The sequence below is a fragment of the Musca autumnalis genome, unplaced genomic scaffold (assembly GCF_047663935.1).
Source record: "Musca autumnalis isolate F117 unplaced genomic scaffold, ASM4766393v1 scaffold_4, whole genome shotgun sequence".
Taxonomy (NCBI): domain Eukaryota; kingdom Metazoa; phylum Arthropoda; class Insecta; order Diptera; family Muscidae; genus Musca; species Musca autumnalis.
Window position 1 is genome coordinate 250738282 of NW_027411977.1, and position 22320 is coordinate 250760601.

Sequence of the window (22320 nt, forward strand, 5' to 3'; positions counted from 1 at the left end):
TGAATCTGCGTTTTTAGTCTTGTGGGGATTTAAAGTCTATGATGTTACGTATCAAACACAGAAAAAATTATGTTTCTAGCTCTTCGCGAAATGATTTTATGATCAATTTTCCGATCGTACTATGAAAAATAGGCATTTATTTTTGGTCATCAGGATAGAACAGTCACTTTATTTTCGCGAATTTTTGAGATATTAACACCGACTTTTCTTTCAGTCGATAAAGTAAGGCTTTCTAATAATTTTTCACCAAAGAAAACATATAAATTATTTCGCGGACACCGACAAAACAGCGTTAAAGGGTTTAAATTGACAGATATTTGAAACATCTCGGAATATCAATAGGAGTCGCGCAGTTATGTCATATTTCTTCACAATAAGATAGAATATGACACAGACAATCTCGACGGATACAATCGAGTGCTTCGGATGCTGATAAGATGGAACATTTTAAAAATAATTATGAAAAACGTCGAAATTTCTTATAAAAACCTTGATGTTTTGTTAAATAAAATGGTTTTTCCGCGAACAAGTCCGCCGTTTAAAGGTTTGGAAATATGCTCCAGATTTGGAGGGATAATCTGATACGAAAACAACCGTCATTTTAATACACTGAGGGAAATTTTAGCACATTTTTAAATTGAACACACCCTTTGGACTTCGAGCTTTATATGTGTTCTTTTTTCGGTGTCCGCGACTGTTCTCAACAGTGTTATTCACCAATATAAATGGCCGGATTTTACGAATTAGTAGTTTTTTTAACTGAACTCGCAAATGTAAAAGCCCCGTTTTCGCGGGAAGACACAGTCATAGAAATTGAGGTTTTTGGTTTCGTATGTTGTTTTACAAAGTACTAAAATTTCCCTCAGTGCATTAAAATAACGGTTGTTTTCGTATCAGATTATCTTCCTCCAAATCTGGAGCATATTTCCAAACCTTTAAACGGCGGACTTGTTCGCGGAAAAACCATTTTATTGGACAAAACATGATGGGTTTTATATGAAATTTTGACGTTTTTCATAATTATTTTTAAAATGTTCCTTCTTATCAGCATCCGAAGCACTCGATTGTATCCGTCGAGGTTGTCTGTGTCATATTCTATCTTATTGTGAAGAAATATGACATAACTGCGCGACTCCTATTGATATTCCGAGATGTTTCAAATATCTGTCAATTTAAACCCTTTAACGCTGTTTTGTCGGTGTCCGCGAAATAATTTATATGTTTTCTTTGGTGAAAAATTATTAGAAAGCCTTACTTTATCGACTGAAAGAAAAGTCGGTGTTAATATCTCAAAAATTCGCGAAAATAAAGTGACTGTTCTATCCTGATGACCAAAAATAAATGCCTATTTTCATAGTACGATCGGAAAATTGATCATAAAATCATTTCGCGAAGAGCTAGAAACATAATTTTTTCTGTATTTGATACGTAACATCATAGACTTTAAATCCCCACAAGACTAAAAACGCAGATTCATTCGTTTTGGGATAAATAAGCTAACATTAACAAAAATGTAGGTGTTCTATTCTACTGACGTGGAGTGTATAACAATTATATGTCATTATCTGGTACGCGTTGCCATTAAGTAAAGACAAAAAATATTCTTGTATAGTATCTAAAATATAACAGATTTTTTTCCAAACTCAGAAAATCTGGTAGAAAGATTGCCTAATACAAATTGAGCGACAGCACAGGTAGCGGATACTGGGGACAGGTAGCGGATTTTTGATCCTGCCCGATTGAGATGTTGATGTTGGGATTCATATTTGAATCTCTTTCTGGATTTTTGGACATATTTCCCGACATCTCTAGGTGGGGAAGATTTATCCATAACATCTTCTATGCTGATGTCCACATTCAGACATACATATACATTAGGGTTATAACTTTTTTCAAATATAAAAAATACGGCTGCATAGCCGTGTAGAGCATGAAGAAACTACTGTAAAATACGGTGTCATTTTTTCTCTATCGCGAAAAAAGTTTCCGCACCAAATACATTGAAGTTCAGTACTGCATTATTTAATTTTATTTGTTATAATGACATAGTTTTAATCTAATTTAAAATCAATGTCGAACCATTGTGGACCAATTTGTTATCAAATCGGGATATTTCAGAGCATTTACTGCACCTTTGACAATATTGAATTTTTTGTTTTTCCTTAGTCCCGGTCCACACTAGCGTGAATTACATAAAAAAATTTCATGAAATTAGGTGTTCTTAAATCGAATTCCCCACTACAGCAATTTTATGATTTTACTCTACTATGGACGTCGATCTAGAAACGCATAATTTCATATCAAAATTTCAATGAAATTACTGTAGTGTGGCCCGGGACTTATAAACACTCGACTTTTATGTTTATATTTATTGTAGCTATCGAACAACGCAACGAATTCGCGAAAGTTACAGACTGTTTTTAATGACTTTGTCTGTGAGAATCGTATTTGTTTTCTATAAATACTTATTCAAACAAAGCAAATTTTAATTTTTAAATAGTTAAAATATGAAAAGGGCTTTAGTAATCGCAGTCGGTGCGGAAACTTTTTTTACCGACAACATACATTTCATATGGGGGCAGTTTACAACTTTTACTACTTTTGCCTGTTTTGCCATTTTCAAAAGTAAAGGACCAGACGGCGTCCGAATTTTGTTCCGATGTCGGTACGATTGGTTTGCTGGGATTTTCACTGTTGTTATCATTGTAATGAAAACTTTGTGTGCGAATATGTTGAGTCTATCAGCACTAGCTCGAATTATTATATGTTGGATTTATATTTAAAATATTTAAAAATTTGTATATGCAAATTTTATAACCAACCACTTTGTTTTTCGACAACAAATTAAAGTGAAACCAACCACCTTTTGCAAGGAGAAACAAAGCTAATGTAAACTTTATTCCCTACTTTTCTTAAAGTAAGGGATAACAAAAAGTGACTTTAAAGACAAGATGCTAGAACGGACCTTAATGTAATGTAAAGTGTTTTATATTATTGTTTTAGACAAATAATAAATTCATTTTATTTATTCTAGGATATTACGCAATGGCTTGTATTTTTATAGCATCTTCAGACTTACTTTAAAATCAATCCAAAACACTGCATCAAATGCAGTGATTTGGATCGAAAATTGACTGCATCCCAGCTGTGTGCTGTGGAATCAAAATGGAGTGCATACTTGCTGCACGCTCTCTTGTAAAATTCAGAAGTGAATTCATAGGAAATGATGTACTTCAACGGCAAATGTACTGTACCTTGTACTGATTATACTGCATTCACGGATGCAAACTGTTTGCTGGGTTTATTCTGTCGTTAACTAGATATAGAATCGCTCTTCAGTAGTGGGATTCTGTAACTCTCTACCGATGGAATTAACGACAAATGTCGATAGTTAGCAATATTTGTCGGTAAGTGCTATTCTGTATACAAATTCTACCGATTTTTATGTCGGTAATTATCGAAAATCATCGGTCAGTTACCGACGAAAAAAAAGGAGTCGTTAAGTCTAAAGACATAAAAGAATTTTCATATTTTAAACAAAAAAATCAATAAAAGTCAAAATTTTAAGAAATGATTTTTGCCAAATAAAAAGTTAAGCTGAGATATATTTTTCTTTACGCATAAAAAAGAAAATTCTGCTACATATGGTGGATCCTTTCAGTCTAATTAATAGGAAGCTTATGGCTTAGATTAGCATTAAAAATAGAAGAAAGAATATCACCATGATCGTCATATTCCCTGATAATACGTAATTCTGAAATAACAGATCAATAAAAAAATTAAAAAATCCTGTTCAAAATACACATATTAAATGTTAGAATTATACATCTTCTTTTTCACTCTATATTCGATCTTATCAAAAATACCCCTCCACATCATAAAAATTCTGAAAACAAAACACAATTCAACCAATTTGTCGAATATTACACCACGTTTACATTAGAACTTGTCGGGTTATGAGAACTTATATGGATTTGACAATAAGAATCCACTGGAATAAAAAAAAAATAATATAAATATAGTTATATGTAAACGTACATATATAGTTTTAACTACGATTTTTCATTTTTAGTTTGAATTTTTCTACATGTAATTTGAAAAATAATCATTTTATATACAATTGTGATTTAAATAATTTCATTACAAATTTGAATTATGTTAATTTTTGAATAAGCATTATGTCGTTTAAAGTGTGATTTTTTTCATTCCATTTTGAAATGGCCTGTATTTTCTTTAAAATTCCGTCATTCTACCGATATTCGTCGGTAAAATTTTTGTATCGATAACATTGAAATACAGAATAGCACTGTCGGTAATTCAACCGAAAATTTTCGTTAATTATCAATTTCGGTTCTGTAGAACAAAAAGTTACAGAATCCCACTACAAGTAGATGTAAATGCGGATTTATTTTAATTGGTCTTCGTAAACTCTGTGATGTGGTAACTCTGGCATAGGGATATGTAATAGAGCTGGCAAAAAATCGATGGTACTATCGATCAAATCGATTGTTTTTTAAAAATTAAATATCGATTGATAGTTTTGCCTATCGATATTATCGGAACTAAAATCCCCAACCTAAAGTTCGTTGAAATAAATAGAAATTTCGCTGTTTTTCGGTTTTGTGTGTGTGTGAAAAAGTAAGTCCGTAGTCACACGTACACATTTTTCGGAAAAGTAAAATGTATTTTTTAATATTTTTATAAAGTAAAAGCAATTGTTTATTCTCCTTTACATTTCTGTGAACTACTTGTGCAAAATATCAAGAAAATCATTGACATTTCCGCCATTTTCATCTTCAAATTAACGGTGTTGACAGCTTAACGATAATATCGATAGCAATCGATATTTTAAAATATTATATCGAAAATATCTAATGTTGGGAATATCGATGGTTTGCCAGCTCTAAAGGGGAGTACACATTATAATTCAAAACTGACAGTCAACGTACTTTTAGGACAATTTTCCTGCAAATAACAACTTTTATTTAGCTAAAAACTTTTGAAATACAATATATACGGTATTATTTAGAGATTACAAAAGAAATTTTTCAGTTAGGCTTTGATATTCACGAAATAGACCTCGATGACTGTCAGTTTTGCTTGCCAATGTGTACTATACTTAATATGTAATGGAAAGCAATAATCGATTATTCGACTTTTCGATTTTGGTCCAAAACTAAAAATGTGATTTTTCGGTCTGGCGATTATTTTAGTTGTCTTAAAACTCGACTTTCGACTTTTTCATAATCGCAGAAAATCGATTATAATCGAATATTCGTCGATTTTCGAGTTTTCTTTTGAAACTGCAAAACCGCCAAAGCAAAAAGTGTAAAACCGCCAAGTCAACCATCTATGGGCAAACTCGAAAATCGATCACAAGATAATCTATAGCTGTGTTCCTTTACTTATCTGAGGTTACCATTTTTACCATTTGTTACCATTTTTAACCTGCAAAGCGTTCCTTAACCCCGAAAAGTGGCAAAACTGGAAGCAATTTTTAAGAGAGTGAGATTGGAGAGAGCGAAAATGGCTTTCTCTTCTACCACAGGCTACCAGCAAAATTTCTGCAGGTAAAATATGGCAGAACTGATATTTCGACTTTTGTTTGACGATTATTTCACAATGAAAAAGAAAATGGACGCAAAACAGAAGAAAAAGTCGAACGCTGATAAAACTAAATTAAAAAATGTGAAATAAAAGACGAAAATTGATTTTTTATGTTTCTTTTCGACATTGCTGCCAGACCTACCATTTTTCCGTTCCTTTACTTTCTGGTAAAAATGTTCATGAGAGAGCAATTTTGACAGTTTTCTCTTTTACCACCCTTACCATTAAAAAAGTAAAGGAACTAAGCTTATAATGCGATTTTCCCTCCAGACAAAAGTCGACTACGATTTTTAGATTTTTGACTGCAAAAAGTCGATTGATCGAAAGTCGACTTACCTATCCCTACTCTGGCAAGTGTTTGAATAACGGCAACACGGAAAATATTGCTCGTAATTACTAGTGATCTGGTAACATTGGCTGAAGAAGAAAAATCAAAAGCCCGCAAAGCAAATCTTGCAAAAAACGAAAAGTTGAAATGGGAAACATTTTTTTTACTTTTTTAATGAGTAAATTCTGAAGGTGCGTCGATATAAAACAAACAAGAAACCAACAATACTTCTCCAGAAAGAGTGTTAATCAGAATTCATGCACAAGGTAAGTGAAATTGGTATCGATAGTCTTTCTGCCGTATTATTGAAACTTAAATTCCACTTTCTTTTAAACAAATACAGTTAGGCAACAAATGTATTGCAAAAACCAAAATTTTAGAAATTTGATATTAATTGTTCGTTTATGGCAACAATTTAATTGGGCCTATTCCTAGTTTAGCTATAACTGTCGGATAAATTTTTACCATAGATAGACCTCCGGCTTATCTTTCCTTTAGAGGCACATGGCGAAAAAATTCGTCATTTTCACCACAGATAGTCCTTCCGATCCTGATTCCAACGGTGTATAACACTTGTCCAGGAAATGTATACTTCCCGAGATATAGGCCTCGAATGTTCCGGAAAATACATAAAATGGACTTAAGTTAAATATATTTAATAAACTCGAATTGTATGGAAATTTGGTTATTATAGGTATGTAACGTCCTCCTAAATGCACTAGTGTACAATAGGTATAGGGAAGGTCCACAGTCCTCGAGAAATACTTATCCGAAGGTCTGATATTTTTAATGTATATCCATTTATGAAATTAAGATATGGGTGTCATAGTCAGGCTTATGAAACTTATTAGCACATAATAAATAATATTGATTGAAATTTGTAAAATAGTGTATATTTTTTATTCAGTCTTATATCTTAATTTACCATTTAAAATATATTATGTTTTTGTACGTGACATTTGCATTGGACGAGGAGAAAGTCTTAAATCCCCGGACGAAGGCCGGCCACTTAGAAAAAAATTATAGTTTCAAAGAAATTCTGTTCCCATTCCCGAGATTTCCACTTGTCCATAGGAGAAAGTCTTAAATCCCCGGCCGAAGGCCGGCTACTTAGAAAAAATTCAATTTAAAAAGAATTCTGTTCCCAATCCCGAGATTTGCACCTGTCCATAGGAGAAAGGCCGGCTACCTAGAAAAAAATGCTATTTAATAGAAATTCTGTTCCCATTCCCGAAAATTTGTCCCGGAACTTTAGTCGCTTATTTCTCGAGAAGAGTGGACTTTCCCTACACTAGTGCATTTAGGAGAACGTTACATACCTGTAATAACCAAATTTCCAAACAATTCGAGTTTATTAAACATATTTAACTTAAGTCCATTTTATGGATTTTCCGGAACTTTCGAGGCCTATAACTCGGGAAGTATACATTTCCTGGACAAATGTTATACACCGTTGGAATCAGGATCGGAAGGACTACCTGAGGCGAAAAATCCGCCAGTTGCCTCTAAAGGAAAGGAGTTCCGATAGGTGTTTTCCTAAGCTTTCTTTTAATACCCATATCGTCCCAGTAGTGGAATTCTGTAACTCATTTTTTGAGTTACCGACAAAAATCGGTAACATTAAAAAGCAAAATTATGAATGAAAAATTCAAATAAAAGTTGACAACACTCTTGCTATCGGTAGAACTTAACGACTACTTTTTATTCGTCGCTAACTTACCGAAAATTATCGTTAATTACCGAAATTAGAAGCATTTTCATTTCACCGATTTTTTTCGGTAACTCAAATAATGTGTTAGAGAATCGCACTACTGAATACCCGGTTATATATCCGGGTTTTTACCCGTAATTTTGATTCAAATAATCGGACAACCGGTTATGACCGCCGCAAAATTTTATATTTTTATAATCAGGTCATCGAGATCTATCTATGGTGAAAATTTCAAATCGATAGGACGATTATAGTCAAACTAGGAATGTTCCATTGTTCGTTTATGGCAAGTGTTTATTTGAAAAATATACTATTTTTTGTGTAAATCTCTTGTTATTGGTCCTCAAAACAATGTTCCTTCAAATATAAAGCTGAGCTACCGTTGCCAGAAATTTTTGAAAAGTTTACCACAGGTATTATTTTTTGTGCCGATTTCAAAGATATTTTTTTTTTTGTTCTGCGAAATGTATAGTTCTCGAGATATGGTCATCTGAAATTCCGAAAATTCCCTTGTTAAACGCTGGTTACATAAGGAAAAATTACAATGGAAACTGTTCTAATATTCGCGCTATAAGTAGCGGTGTTCCTCTGGGTTCGGTCCTTGCCCTCCTACTTTTCAATTTAAACATTAACAAGTGATCAAAGGCTATAGTTGGGACGGGGCCAACCATGTGATACCCTACGCCACTACCTCTGTGCATAAGCTTTTCACTGTTAACATTTCTTTTAGGGAATATAATCCGACTACCACCAAACATAATACGCCTCATTCTCTCTGGGACGCCCATAAGCAATCAAAATTTCGTGCCCATCCGATCAAATTACGTGATTGCAAAAAATGGAAGAATTGGATGCATTACCGACTATTGTGGTATCTCCCTTGTTTGACCACCATCGCCAACCTACTTTACACCAACGTAAAGGTAATATTTTCTGTTGACAGGCTTTGCCGTTGGAATACCCCTACTAGAAGCCGATATATTTACAAAGAATAAATCTTTGAATTTGTCTCCAAATAAGTTTTTCCCCATTCCGACACCTAAATATTATCCGACTATCACCAAAATAGGATGTTTCCTCTGTGGGGATGCCATCTACCCCCAAAATTTCGTGACTATCTGATCGAAATTTCAACCTGTGACGTGATTACAAAAAATTAGATATATTACTAACTTTTGCGATATCTCCGTTGTTTGCCCACTTACGCCAACGTACTTTGCATCAATATAAAGAAGATCTTTTCTTCGTTCCTTTTGGAATACTCCTACCAGAAGCGGAGATATTCACTAAAAAAATGTTGACCATATAAGCTTTTTGCTTATTCCGACTCCTGAATATTATCCGACTATCACCAAACTTAATAGACTTAAATTAATTGTTGTGTGTGTAACATAGAAGATATGTATATTCAGAAAAAGAGAAAGACATTTGATATATTTTAATTATAATAATGGTAAATCCGCCAGAGAAACCTCTAAAACCACTTCTCATAGGTTGAGAACTGTATAAAATATCATATACCACACCGAGAGAGAGAAGGCAGTCGCAAACTAAAGACGTTAAATGGCAGGCCAAAAAATATAACCCCACGAATTGACAGGAGAATGATTAAATTGACGAAAGACCCCAAAGCAGCACCAGAAATTGCTTTTGCTAATAAACAAGTAAAAAAGTATCAGTCGGCTTGGCCGACAGAGTTATAGCCTCAGCCTGTGTATATTGAAACAATTTTTTCCCAAAAAATGTATGTATATAGGGGGTTTTAAAAATTTTCGGCGTATAAACCGACAAAGATGTTGATTAGGATTAAAGAGCAAAAGCTTTGCGGAGGAGATACTTAAAGGAATGGACCGACATTGACCATTATGGAAGTGGATCTCCAACCACTACATATGGTGCCATAGGGGGTTTTTACACCCTTCGGGCTGTTTGCTCATGAAGTGTGGACTTGCCCCTGAAAAAAACTTTTACCATCGTAATTGACGCAGTGAATACAAGTTGCTTCAACAAAAATCAAAGTGATTCGATATCAGGTCTTAAAGTGAACTTATCTGAAATTTTGTGTGGGAGGTACCGGATGGAGTGGACAAATATAGTCCGTATTTGAACCTTATCTATATTTGGTAGATATATTAGGATGTGTAAAGTAGGTACCAGTTCGGCCACTCCCTTCAAGAGTTAACATACGAACAATTTTTCCGAACATTTTTGAACTTCGAACTTAAACTATGTTTGTACAAAATATTACTAAGGCCAAATTTTGGACCCAATCGGCAGATCCGTTCGAGAGTTATGTTGCGCTCCAACCATCTTACACGGTGTCATAGGTGGTTTGTGCAACTTACAGGCTATTTTCTCAGGAAGTATGGACTTGCGCCTGATGAAACTTGTACCGTCGTATGGCCAGTGAATACAAGTTGCTAAAACAAAAATTAAATCAAATATTGGAACCTCATCTAAGTCTGGTAGTCATTTCACGATTTGCAAAGTATGGACCAAATCGGTTACTTCCTTCAAGAGTTATCGTACGTACAAATTTTCCGAACTTTTGTGGGGGAGGTAACGGAAGGAGAGGACCGATATAACCCATCTTCGAACTTAAACTAAGTTTGGACAAAATATTACGAAAGCCAAATTTTGGACCGAATCGGTTGATCCGTTCGAGAGTTATCGTGCGCTCCAGCCAGACAGACAGACGGACGGACATCGCTCAATCGACTCCAAATTGTCTGAAACACATTTCGTCCAAACATACTTGGGGTCTAAAACCATTATTTTGATGAGGCACATTTTGCCCGTATGAAAGTGTATATGCCCTAGTTAGCATAAATGCTAAGGGTATAAAAAGTTTTTGGAGTGAGTGTACCACATGGACAAGTTAGAAAAGAGCTACATAATAATAACCCTTCATACCGTAAAGTTCGTAAAACAGTCAGTTATGTTATTGGATTGGTAACATCCAGATTTTAGAGGAATCAATGACAGGAGGTTTGTTTAGATGCTTTAAAAATGATTTAACCAACAACGGCAAAGTGCATGAAAGGAGAATCTAAAAAATACCATTGGAATATGACATTCAAAATCTTGTTTATTAAATTCAGAGACGATTATAAGCTGGAACACAATTTTCTTTTAATTTATAAGGTTTTGCATTAAACAAGGGAAGTTCAGAGGCCCATATCTAGGGAAGTATACATTTCCCCAGAAAGTGTTATACGTCGTTGAAATCAGGGCTAAAGACTGTCGGTAAAGGAAAGGAATTCTCCATTCTTTTAAGTCACCGTGGTGCAGAGGTAAGCACATCCACTCAGAAGGACTGCGGTTCAATCCCTGACCAGGACATCACATTTTTCGCCGATGACAAATTTCCTGTACAGATTTCCTCCAAAGGACGTAGGATCTGCAATTTCGACTTTAAATTACAGGCGTAATTTAAGATCTAGAGAATTGTTGTTGGCAGTAATTGCAACAACTCAAAAACAACACAGCAAATACAAAAGGACGAACACCAGACGTTTTTATACTCACTCTGATGTTGTTTTTCAGGCACAATAAAAAACACTATTTAAAATTCAAAATTACTGCCAAGTCGACAGGCTTTTTTATTGATATGGGATTTTGGTTTTTTGGGGGTTTATAAAAATTGATCAGGGCGATCTTGCACTTTCACGAACGGGTTCGAGGTAGAGCTTGGAGATGACAAAACGAATGATTTCATTATGGCGGCTCACTTATCGATATCGATAAGCTGGCCATTGACGGTTTCAATAATCATAGGGGTCGGCACACCGGTGGAGCCCCTGAAAGACTTTTGGGTCGAGATTCGACATCTCCTCAGGGTAATTTTGACTCACAATTCCTGAGTATTTCAACAATCAAAAACTTCTCTACAAGTGTTGTATGTTATAAAAAGTAGGTCCCATATTGAGCCAATATGAATCGGCGTGGACTCATTGACATGGGAGAAGTCTACCTTGTCCCATCGGGTTGTTGTGGGAACATATGATTGTATATATTCTTATAATTCAATTTCAATTTCTTTATTCAGTAATATGGAAGCCTTAAAGGCCAATAATATATTACACAGTACTAATGTTAAACCTGAGAATATTTAAAAATACATACATATAAAAAATTATTTGTGCAAAATAGTGCACTCAAAATTCGTATTTGTTCCCAATAATAAAAAGAATTTCAAAATAGATTCAAAATAGGTGAGTAAATGGTCAAGGCAGCAGAAGCTATATTTCTGATTGAGTGGGTTCTGAAAGGTATGAACGCAATTTGAGACGAAACACATTATTGGAATGCGAAAATATCCTAAGCTCATGAGGTAATCTGTTCCAAATGCGTGCTATTCTAACTGTAAAGGATCTGGAATATTCAGACCGTACAACACGAGCTATAAATAACTGGGGATTTCTCGTAGATCTCGAAAATATAAAGGAAGAGCATAATGGAATAGGTTTGCCAGTTTTAATAACGTTGTAGAAGAGAATCAAATTCCGATATTTCAAAAAATTATGGAATGAGCAACCCAGAAACTCCTTAACATAGTCCGATATGTGATCTCGTACACGGACATTATAAACAAATCTAACAATAGTGTTAACAATCCGTCTGAGTTTACGAATAAGAGTACCTGTTGTACCAGAAATGACCTCTATCCCGTATATAACTTGCGACAATAATAGCGAATGGGCTAAAATAGTTTTCACTCGAGGTGGAAAGAACAAATTAGTAGATCTGATCCTGCGTAGAGTTCCCCAAACTCGACCATAAATAACATCAATGTGTGGTTTGAATGTAAGCCTGGCATCCAGCAATAAACCAAGGCATTTGTGTTTCTCGACAATCTCAACCAGGTCAGTTCCCACAAAAATGTCTAAATTAACCACTGATCTATTAGACGGTTTAAATACCATAGCTTTCGTTTTACAGGTGTTGACCTGTAACGAATTTGAAGATGTCCACTGCAAAAGCCTATCCAAGTAATAATTTATAGAACTTTCCAAGATGTCAATACTTGAACCACTTCCAGTAAATAACAGAAAAACATCGTCGGCATATATAAAAGTGCGGCATATTCGTGGGTTAAAAATAGTAGGCAAATCATTCATGTAAAGGACAAATAATAACGGGCCCAAGATCGAGCCCTGTGGAACACCAGAAAATAAATCTACCAAATCAGACTCATTACCATTTAAAGATACAAATTGCGTTCTACCAAAGAGGTAGGAATAAATAAGCTTACAGGCCGATCTAGAAAAATTGTACTCCCTATTCAATTTTACAATCATTTTTCCATGGCTAATACAGTTAAACGCTTTAGATAGATCAAGCGATACCATGACACTTATCTTTTTGGCATTAATATTCTGACGGATTGAATCGGTGAGATGTATCAGTAAAGTCGTGGTGCTATGTCCTTTTCGAAAGGCATATTGAGAATTGTATATCATAGGTGAAGTATATTCCAGCATCTGTTTTTGCATAACGTGCTCTACTACCTTCGATAAGGCTGGAAGTATCGAAATGGGACTAAGATCTTCAGGCCCACTGACTGTACCAGATTTAGGAATAGGAACAATACGGGCGGTTTTCCAGATTTTTGGATAAGTAGAAGACATTAAAATTGAGTTGATTAAATCAAGAACAAATGGAGCAACAAGATGAAAAATTTCTTTAATAAAATGAATAGGAATTCCGTCTACACCAATTGATCTTTATTTGACCTTACATAAAGCTTCCAGTAATTCAGACATGTCAATACATCGAAAGGAAAAATTATTATCAGAATCAAAAATCTCATTAAATTCCAAGGGAATATCATTACCCAAGGTTGATGCAAAGAACTCATTTATCATATTTACATCATCGTTTATACAGACATCTTGACCTTTATTGCAACCGTTAGCTTTTAACACTTTCTACAATGCACTAGAATCCAATCCAGAAAAAGTCTTGGAGAAATACTTACTCCTCTCCCTACGTATTACATTTTTAGCCCTGTTGCAAGGAAACTTTCTTAAGTTCATTTACGCCACGCAACTTCGATTTGCTTTTGTTGGGAGTGGAAACAGTCACCATTCAAGAGATATAATATAACTTATTTTTAAGATAACAATATTTTTATATGTAACTTGGAGTAGTTTAATTTGCAATTTAATTATAATCGGCCCTAGGGCTTAAAATTGCATTCACTGAAAGAAATAAAATAAATATAACAAATCCATTTAACCTCCACCGAAAAAGAAACCTCTATGTACCTTGGCTCAAGTTTTTATATTTTATTATTTTTGTTTAATAATAGTTTCTACTATAATTATACCTAGACATGAGCCCTCTTCGGAACCTAAGTATTTTCTTGTAATATTATATGATATGCGAAAAACATAATTCTGTATGAGTATAACCAAAAGCAATAATTTATGGTTTATATTAAAAATGTAACAATTACGCCGCTTATTAGAAATGTTCACACAAATATATATATAAAAAACAGAAAAACAAAATGGAAAACAATTATAATTTTCAATTACATGTGGAAGATCGATTTATGTTATCTACAATTGTATTTTTATACAAAATAATCTAATTTGAAACGATACGACGGAGGATTCGGGCCTGTCTTCTTAAAAATAAATTAAATTTAGAACTTATAATTACGAATTAAACACAAATATCACACAATTCAAAGGCTTTTGGTGATGTTATTGAATAAACGACGACCCCACCATGATTCCAGATCGAATGGTTTAAAGTCGCTTAGAACAGGACTGGGAGGTTCAACGCAATATAGTGAAGAAGCCGTTTGGGATGGATTTGTTTGCGATTTTATAAGTGAAGCAGCTAAATAAAGAATAGAAGAGCAATTTAAAGTACTTGGCATTAAGCTAATACCAACTATTAACCTACCGGTTGTTGTGTTGTTATTAGCGTCAGTTGTAACTGAGTTTGTATTTTTGGGAGATTTATCATAAGGATTTTGTGCTACTACAATGTTCCAAGCTGAAAACAGAATACAAACGGTTTATTCCTATATTTAAGATATACATACATATGTATATTAATATATATACTTACAATCATTTATATATTTGATTATTTCTTCATGCTGTGGCGTAAGTACTTCCTCTTCCACTATTTTCGGATGACTATAGATTTTCTTTGTTTGAAATACAGGTTTAGGTACACTGAAAATGCAAATTAAAGTTGTATTCAAAGAATCATAAAATTGTCGTTCTAAACATTTGTTGCCATGAGAACAAATATTGAAAAAATATAAATTTCAGTTCACAGATTATCAGGGTGAAAGATGATTGATTGACAGCCGAAACGTGGAAAACATTTAGCCATTGAGCAAAACTTCGCTACTATTACAAAAACAAAAAAAAGCAAAACATTTTCTTCTTATCTGCTCTTTTGTATAGAAAATTAAATACATTTCACTAAGTTATGTGCGATGGTCCACAAGCTGAATATCATCTTGAATGTACATATAACAACATTATTTAAACACTCAAGTGGTGGTCTGTGGGGATAGGGACACAACGAAAATTGTTTTTCCGCCAAACATGCTCAAACTTTGGACACAACCACGTGCCTACGGAATCGAATCATTGGTTTTCACTGTGGCATCATCTACCACCCCGTCGCACGTTGCTTGATTGATTAAGTAATTAGCAGAACATGTTCTTTGTATAATTGGCAACAAGTGCATTCACCTAAGACATACCTTAAATTCTCCGGACTACTTGTATCATTGTTGCGTCTTCCACTCTCTTTGATGGTTTCGAATTTTTCAAAGTTTTGAGATATTCCTGCAAAGAAAATAAAAAAAAAAATAAATTTCAAATCGAACTGAATGAAAGTTGTTAATTGATATTTTTAAATTAACTGTCCAATTGTTGTAAACAAACCGGCATATTTACTCTCTCTGGCACTTCTCTTACTCTCTTTACTTTTTAATGCTCATGTTTGAATAACATTTTGACATCTTTTGCACTCACATTTTCGTGTGTGACATAACAATTCAAAAGACTCTAATCGATGTTATGAAGTTTAATGAATTTACAAAATGAATCCTTTCAGGAGTCAAATCTTCCGGATAAATTATCCAAATGGAGCATAGTATTACCTACCTCTACGTGTTTTGGCCACTATTTTGCTGGGACCTTTGGAGATTGTATACATCTTCTAGCTATAGGAACTATTTTGTAGTACTTTTGTATTTATCCTTTTTATTTATTTTTTTGTAATAGTTTCTGATGAGTCCAATTATTTATTAACAATCTAATTATTAAAGTTAATACACTTTTACAACACTTGCTCTTCAGAATCAAAATAAATTTGTAACAAAAGTAACGTGCAATTATATGAATGTAACAACAAGGAAAATGAAAATTGAACTACTGAAGAGAGAACATAAAAATTTTCCATCAGCTGTTATTTTTTCTTTCGGTTTAAGTGAGACCTAATATAAAAGAGATTTTAGTTGTGCAATGTTAATTATTGGAATTTACGGCCATGTCCGTTATTTCAAATACACACAGTTGATGTATTTCTCAGAAAATTCTATTTGTACATTAAATAACATCTGTTGAGGAAGAGTTAGGTAGTCGTCGAATTTAATCCGACATTAATCACATACCTGTGACCTGAACATAGAATCATAACGGTATAAAATGCTTGAGTTATGTTAAAATTTGACAGTACATCGTCAGCTATTCATTTATTTGTAAACAAACTTCACGCAGTCACCATAATGAATTATTCAATTCTTGTACAAAACGTAGCTAATAATTTAAGGAAATTGAATTTCCATGAAAGTATTTTTGAAACTGCTGATTACGTTAGTGGTAGTTCATTTCCTTGTGAATCAAGAAATTTTCCATTATATACACCCATTACGACGGCAACATATTGCACCGACTTGAAGAAGAATAAAATGGAGCATAGACCGAAGATCAATACACATACCGCCGAGCTACCTAAAGCTAGGAAATCTTTAAAGTTTTAAATCAAACGGGCCGAAATGCTTCCCAGAATCTCGATAACAGTTATGGAGTGTAAATGTACCTACTTACAAGGCAGATGTTGCTACTCGCTTAATAACTAAGTAGGTAAAAGTCATATAATGCTTTAGGTACCTAAAATAATATGTTGCTATAAAAGAGTTGTTCAATCCAACATTGAGCATCAGTTGTCAAACAACAGCGTGATATACATAGTACATTAAAATTTAAGCGAAGCAGTTGGAATGTGGGTTATTCCGTTGGTTTTGTTAACAATTTTGGAAATAACATTGTCCATTAATGCAGAAAACTGCAACGAAGATATTTGTGGATCAGTAGTATCGAAATGTATCTTAACTCAAAGCTGCAAGTGTGAAGTAAAGGATGAATTTTGTTATCGAGCCTGTGTCATGTGCATGGGTAAAAAATATTTCGAAGAATGTTGTGGCTGTGTTGGTCTTTGTCCAATTAATTCCAAAGTGTCACTGTCCCAAAAATCACACGTTGAAGACTTTGAAGGCGTTCCCGAACTTTTCGATGTACTGGTCGCATCGCCATCGGATGAATTGGAGTACAACTGGAATATATTCACATTCCCCGTCGATTTTGAAATGGTGTTGTCGAATCGCAAAAAGAAGCCATCGCTCCAACATATACAGCAAGGTTCGCATGTCAATTGCACGGTTGTTTATCTGGACAATTGTGTGTCATGGAATAAATGTCGGCAAACTTGCAGAAGTACCGGAGCAAGCAGCTATCGTTGGTTTCATGATGGCTGCTGCGAGTGCGTTGGTTCAACGTGCATAAATTATGGTGTCAATGAAAGCCGTTGTCGACATTGTCCTGAAAAAGACGATGAACTGGACGAAATCGACGACACCGATGATGATTTATATGATTTTGATGAATTTGATAGCAATTTAGTCGATAATAATATTTAGTTTACTAGAAATAGATTGATTAAAAATCATTTAACTTACATATCAGTATTATTCAAATTAATTATTATAATAAAACTATGGCTTATTCAACAAACTAATTTATGTTTTATTTACAGTCATTAGTTCATTGATATGTCTATTTAACTAAAATAGGGCAGGGAACAACGTGAAAGTGAAAAGGCACGAGTCCGTTGAGTTTTGTGTAAAATAATTTGGAGGTTCGTGAGAAAAGTGTTTTTGTGAAAAATCAATAAAATATCGTAAATTTAACGAATGATTGAACTTAAGGTATATAAATTTTAATAACAACAAGTATGAGCAAAAAGAAAAATCTGAGGTGTGAAACTTCGGCAATTAGACATTTTGTGGAACCTTTAGAGAAGATTGTGGAGCCTGACGAACATATTGTCCCGTCTCAATGGAAATGCTGAACGCAACTTACATCTGATATTTGGCAAAATTCGATTGCGAGATTTTTCCAATGTTTATACAGCTGTAAAATGTAAGCAAATTTAAGGACATTTTGTTTAGTTATGTTTATTTATACATACATGTTTATTCAGTCCAATTCCTAGATGTTATATCAACATTCAGGGAATCGCTTGATCAAACGTAGTGTGCAGCAGAAGTACAAATATTTAAAGCAGACATGTTGGACCAAGTCTTAAATAAAAAAGGCGATGATATTTCTGGCGATGAAAACGATTTTGTAATTACTTAAATGTTAAAATGTTTAGCCAGCCTTGAAATCATTGGCTTTATTTACTAATTTTTTACTTATGTGAAATCTTGGGTTTAGCCCTTTATAAAGATAAAAAAGACTGTAATACGCAATTTGCATTTTTTAGCATTTTCAATATTATATGTTTTTCTTTAATAAGATACACTATTTAAACAAAAGTGCAGGTTCAAAAGTTCAGAATAGACAAACAAATCTGGTACCAATGTCTCCATACGACCCTTTATGAACTATTGACTCAATGCCTCTATTGTCTCTATTGACTCACTACCTTCAATGTCTCTACTGACTTACTACCTCCAATGTCAACACATGGTCTCTCAGCAACTACTGACTTACTACCGACATACTAGTTCCCAATGTCACTACTGAATTTCGAATGACACGTTCATACAAAATGTCTATAGGAAATTACATAAGTTGACTACAGATTGTCAGTAGTACTGTTGACAATAGGCCTGTTCGATAACTTCGCTAGTAAATAGTATTTGTAAGTTCTTGCGAGTACTTGCAACTACTTCTCATTTCTCTTTTATTGAACAAGTTTGTTATCGAACAGCATTTTGTAAAAGTTTGTACAAATTTGTACAAACTTTTGGGTTATCGAACAGCCCTAATGTCAGTAGTAAGTCAGCATGGTACAATAATACAGGTAGCATTATCAAGCCAGCTGATGGTAACATAATTCTTATGTTACCAACAATTGCCGATGCGGCTACCTGTGTATTTGTACCATGTAAGTCAGTAAAGATTCACATTTACATTTTTCACAGGGTGTAATATACTCTACGGCGTCTTCATGATATTGTCTGACTCAGAAGCAGAGTACGTAAAAATACTTTAAATAAAATTTCCAATCGTTTCGTTTCGTATTTTCCATAGGAACAATACAAAACGAAACATAACCCTCGTTGGCCGAGCTCGCTGTTTAGTTTCGTTTTGTTTACATTCGTGAGTACGAACAAAACGAAAAGCGAAAAGTACTCAACTCCACAACAACAGATAGAAAACTAAATAGTACTTAACACATGTGAATAAATCAAAAACGTTTGGTGGTTGATAAAATTCACTGTGGTGTGCTGATGCTAACTTATAGGGTTGTTAAGCAATCACATGTGTGTCTGAGTGTGTCGACCATAACGCACGACAAACGTTTCCCAAAAATACTTGTCGTTTCGGTGGTGAATGAAACAACTTGGCAAAGCATAGCCGAAGTTACATTTCACCAATCGTACGGTTTCCATCTTTTTACGTTGAAAAGTTTGTGTTTTTGTTTTGGTTGTGAGAATGAAACGATTCAGAGAAGCTGAAAAGTTTGTGGCGTTGTGTGATTGGTACGGGAATCGTTTTGTTTCTTTCCGTTCATTGCTCAGAAATCTTAAATTCTCTGTTTCACACATGGCACAATCATACAGGTACCCGCATCAGCCCAGCTGATGTACTGCAAGCTGTCAAAAAAGTTGTAATTGAAAACATAAAATTAAAAAACAAAAATTTAAACGAAAAATTGTGCATTTTTGGTGGATTTTTGTAATAATTCGTTTATTAATATCTGCCTACAACATTTTGTTGAAAAAATGGCGTGAATCGCTTTATTTTTGGAAAACATTTTTGACATTTCACAGTACTGAACTGGTTTTTGTTGTAGTTGTTTGCTGATGCATCTACCTGGTAATTGTGCCATGGTTTCACACCTCATTCTTTCTCTCATATTTATCGTTTTCTATTTTGTCCAATTCTTTCGTCACGTTCGTTGAACTCCTTATTCACCCAAGTGAATAATGAATAACTAATAAAAATAATAAATGCTCCACAGATATGTATTAGATGTATTAGAAAAATAAACAATACACTAGTCCAATATGGATAGTATAGCATCTTCATCTTGCATTACGGAAACCAATCCCGATGAACTGTCACCAGAATTTTTGCAAAGAAAGTTGTATTTTCTCGTTGACAAATTAAAGTCGATGCAAAATCAACTGCCTGAGTAAGTGGAAGAATCAAAAAAGACCAACAAGTATTTCATTCCTTCCGTAAAGATTTTTCTTTCATGTTTGAATACCGATCTTTTATCCTCAAAGTCCTGTAGTCCTCACAACAATTGTTTCCAGAAATTCCAGTAATCAGTAAAGCAGTTGAAATAATGGAACAAATTTCATACTCTACCAGCTGACGGAAAAAATCTGATTTTTTTTTTTTTTTAAATGTAAGTTTTTTTTAAGTAGCCGGCCTTCGGCCGTAGATTTAAGACTTTCTCCTATGGACAGGAGCCTATTTAGGGCACGAAAACAACATTTTTTTTTTTAATTTAAATTTTTTTCTTACTTTAACAAGGGAATTTTCGGAAATTCAGGGGCCCATATCTCGGGAAGTATGGACTTCCCCCAACAAACTTTACATTTTTGTAATCAGGATGTAAAGATCTACCCGTGGTAAACATTTCAGATTTTTCCGCCAGCTGGTAGAGTATTCTATTTATGCCGAAATAATATCATGATTTTGAAGTGAGAATGGAGACTATTTCATATAAAAGATTGCATCCGAATCGCGCTGTAATATGTAAATATATAGCTCTTAGAGCAGTTTTACACTGTATTTTGCCACCGTTGAAAGTGATGATTTTGTCTTGCCTGGGAATCGAACACTGGCATTCAGTGTGGTAAATGTAAATGCCGTAAAAATGAGCCCCGGATAACAATTCCATAATAGTATTACCCTCATTATTATGTCTTCTTTTGTTATAGTTTGGAATTTTCGAATAGATTTATAGCATTCCGTTTAATTTAAAGCAGAGCTCCGATTTACTCGCGAGTGAAAATAAGGGGGCGGGGTGTAAGTTTTACTTTGGGATGGGGTATGTTGCCCGCCCCCCTCAACTTGCTCGAATTCGAAAACAGTTTCACTCGCGAGTGGATTTCGAGCGAGTATTCGAAGCTCTTACTTAAAGTTTAAAGTTGTCATTAGGTTTCAAGGAGGTCGAATGTGAAAATTATATTTCTAATATCTCCAAATCAATTTTTTTGAGTTTTCAAATCCATCCAACAGTAAAAGAAAACATATTCGGGGCAATCATGAATAAAAATTCCGTGCGGAATTTGTTTTCTTTCCCCATATTTACAATTTTGAATTTCCATATTTATGTCCAAAAATTGGACACAATTTTTTCGATTCGGCTAAAATATTCCATAATTAAGTGATTCTATTAGTTTTAAACGTTTCTAAATATTGATTTTAAAAGAATTTCATTTTTTTTTAATTATTTTCCACGCGGAATATTCCTAGGGAAATATTCATGATTGCCCTGATTAACAATTGCCCTTAGTTTTTTTAGTTCCAGTTTAGAGGGAACTGTTTACCTATATATTTCCCATTTGGCTAACAAGAAACTTGTCGTTATTATTACAATGTTACAGACAAATGAACTACTTGTGGGTCTAAATGTGATATGCGTTATCGTAGTATGTACTAAATAGTATTTTTTTCTTTTACCAAGAATATACCAGTCTCGGATTTCATATGAATTACTTACGGAATTGGCCAATTCTCTGTTGAACGATACCATATTTGAAATTGTAAAAGGTCTAATGGAAATACAACATGTCACGGAAAAGCATTTATTCCAACTGCGAGAGCAAGTTCAAAATGAATATGAAATCGAAGTTCAGGAATGGATATCGAAAATCACTGATCAGGAAGAATTGCAACACATCCTGCAACTGATGAAAATAAAACACACAAAGAAAATGAAGGAGACTGATATGAAGCTGATTGCCTTACTGGATCAAAAAGTTAAAGATCAACAACTGACGTTACACAAGGCTGGAGTAGCCGGATTCTATGTGACTGACAATCCAAAAGAGATAAAAATTCAAATGTTTCTATTAGATTTTATACTGCGTTTATCACGAATCAAATTTGAGCCAAATAAATGAAATAAGTGCAAAGCGAAAAGTAGTTTTTGTCATAAAGGAGAA

At 34.0% G+C, this 22320-nt stretch overlaps 3 protein-coding genes across 3 annotated transcripts; 2 read left to right on the forward strand and 1 right to left on the reverse strand.

Moving 5' to 3' along the window:
- Positions 1 to 13912: 13912 nt before the first annotated feature.
- LOC141404399 (uncharacterized) lies at positions 13913 to 16089 on the reverse strand. The gene is made up of 5 exons (XM_073987979.1): positions 15791 to 16089; positions 15385 to 15469; positions 14733 to 14842; positions 14565 to 14657; positions 13913 to 14498 (listed from the first exon to the last, which is right to left on the reverse strand). Exons 1-5 carry the CDS (start codon positions 15840 to 15842, stop codon positions 14341 to 14343), a joined length of 498 nt encoding a protein of 165 aa, XP_073844080.1. The 5' UTR covers positions 15843 to 16089; the 3' UTR covers positions 13913 to 14340.
- An 819-nt stretch (positions 16090 to 16908) lies between these two features.
- LOC141403317 (protein twisted gastrulation-like) lies at positions 16909 to 17604 on the forward strand. The gene has a single exon (XM_073985513.1). It carries the CDS (start codon positions 16909 to 16911, stop codon positions 17602 to 17604), a length of 696 nt encoding a protein of 231 aa, XP_073841614.1.
- Positions 17605 to 20084: 2480 nt separating this feature from the next.
- gdl (gonadal protein gdl) lies at positions 20085 to 22297 on the forward strand. Its single transcript, XM_073981738.1, has 2 exons — positions 20085 to 20333; positions 21840 to 22297. Exons 1-2 carry the CDS (start codon positions 20206 to 20208, stop codon positions 22276 to 22278), a joined length of 567 nt encoding a protein of 188 aa, XP_073837839.1. The 5' UTR covers positions 20085 to 20205; the 3' UTR covers positions 22279 to 22297.
- Positions 22298 to 22320: the final 23 nt, after the last annotated feature.

Bases quoted from the DNA above. Each gene is read 5' to 3' on its own strand.
- LOC141404399 (XM_073987979.1), bottom strand. From the start codon at position 15,842: ATGTATACAATCTCCAAAGGTCCCAGCAAAATAGTGGCCAAAACACGT. The intron at 15,470-15,790 runs GTAGGTAATACT...TTTTCTTTGCAG, and splicing joins AGTGGCCAAAACACGTAGAG to GAATATCTCAAAACTTTGAA. The intron at 14,843-15,384 runs GTATGTCTTAGG...TTGCATTTTCAG, and splicing joins AGTAGTCCGGAGAATTTAAG to TGTACCTAAACCTGTATTTC.
- gdl (XM_073981738.1), top strand. From the start codon at position 20,206: ATGGATAGTATAGCATCTTCATCTTGCATTACGGAAACCAATCCCGAT. The intron at 20,334-21,839 runs GTAAGTGGAAGA...TCTTTTACCAAG, and splicing joins ATGCAAAATCAACTGCCTGA to AATATACCAGTCTCGGATTT.
- LOC141403317 (XM_073985513.1), top strand. From the start codon at position 16,909: ATGTGGGTTATTCCGTTGGTTTTGTTAACAATTTTGGAAATAACATTG.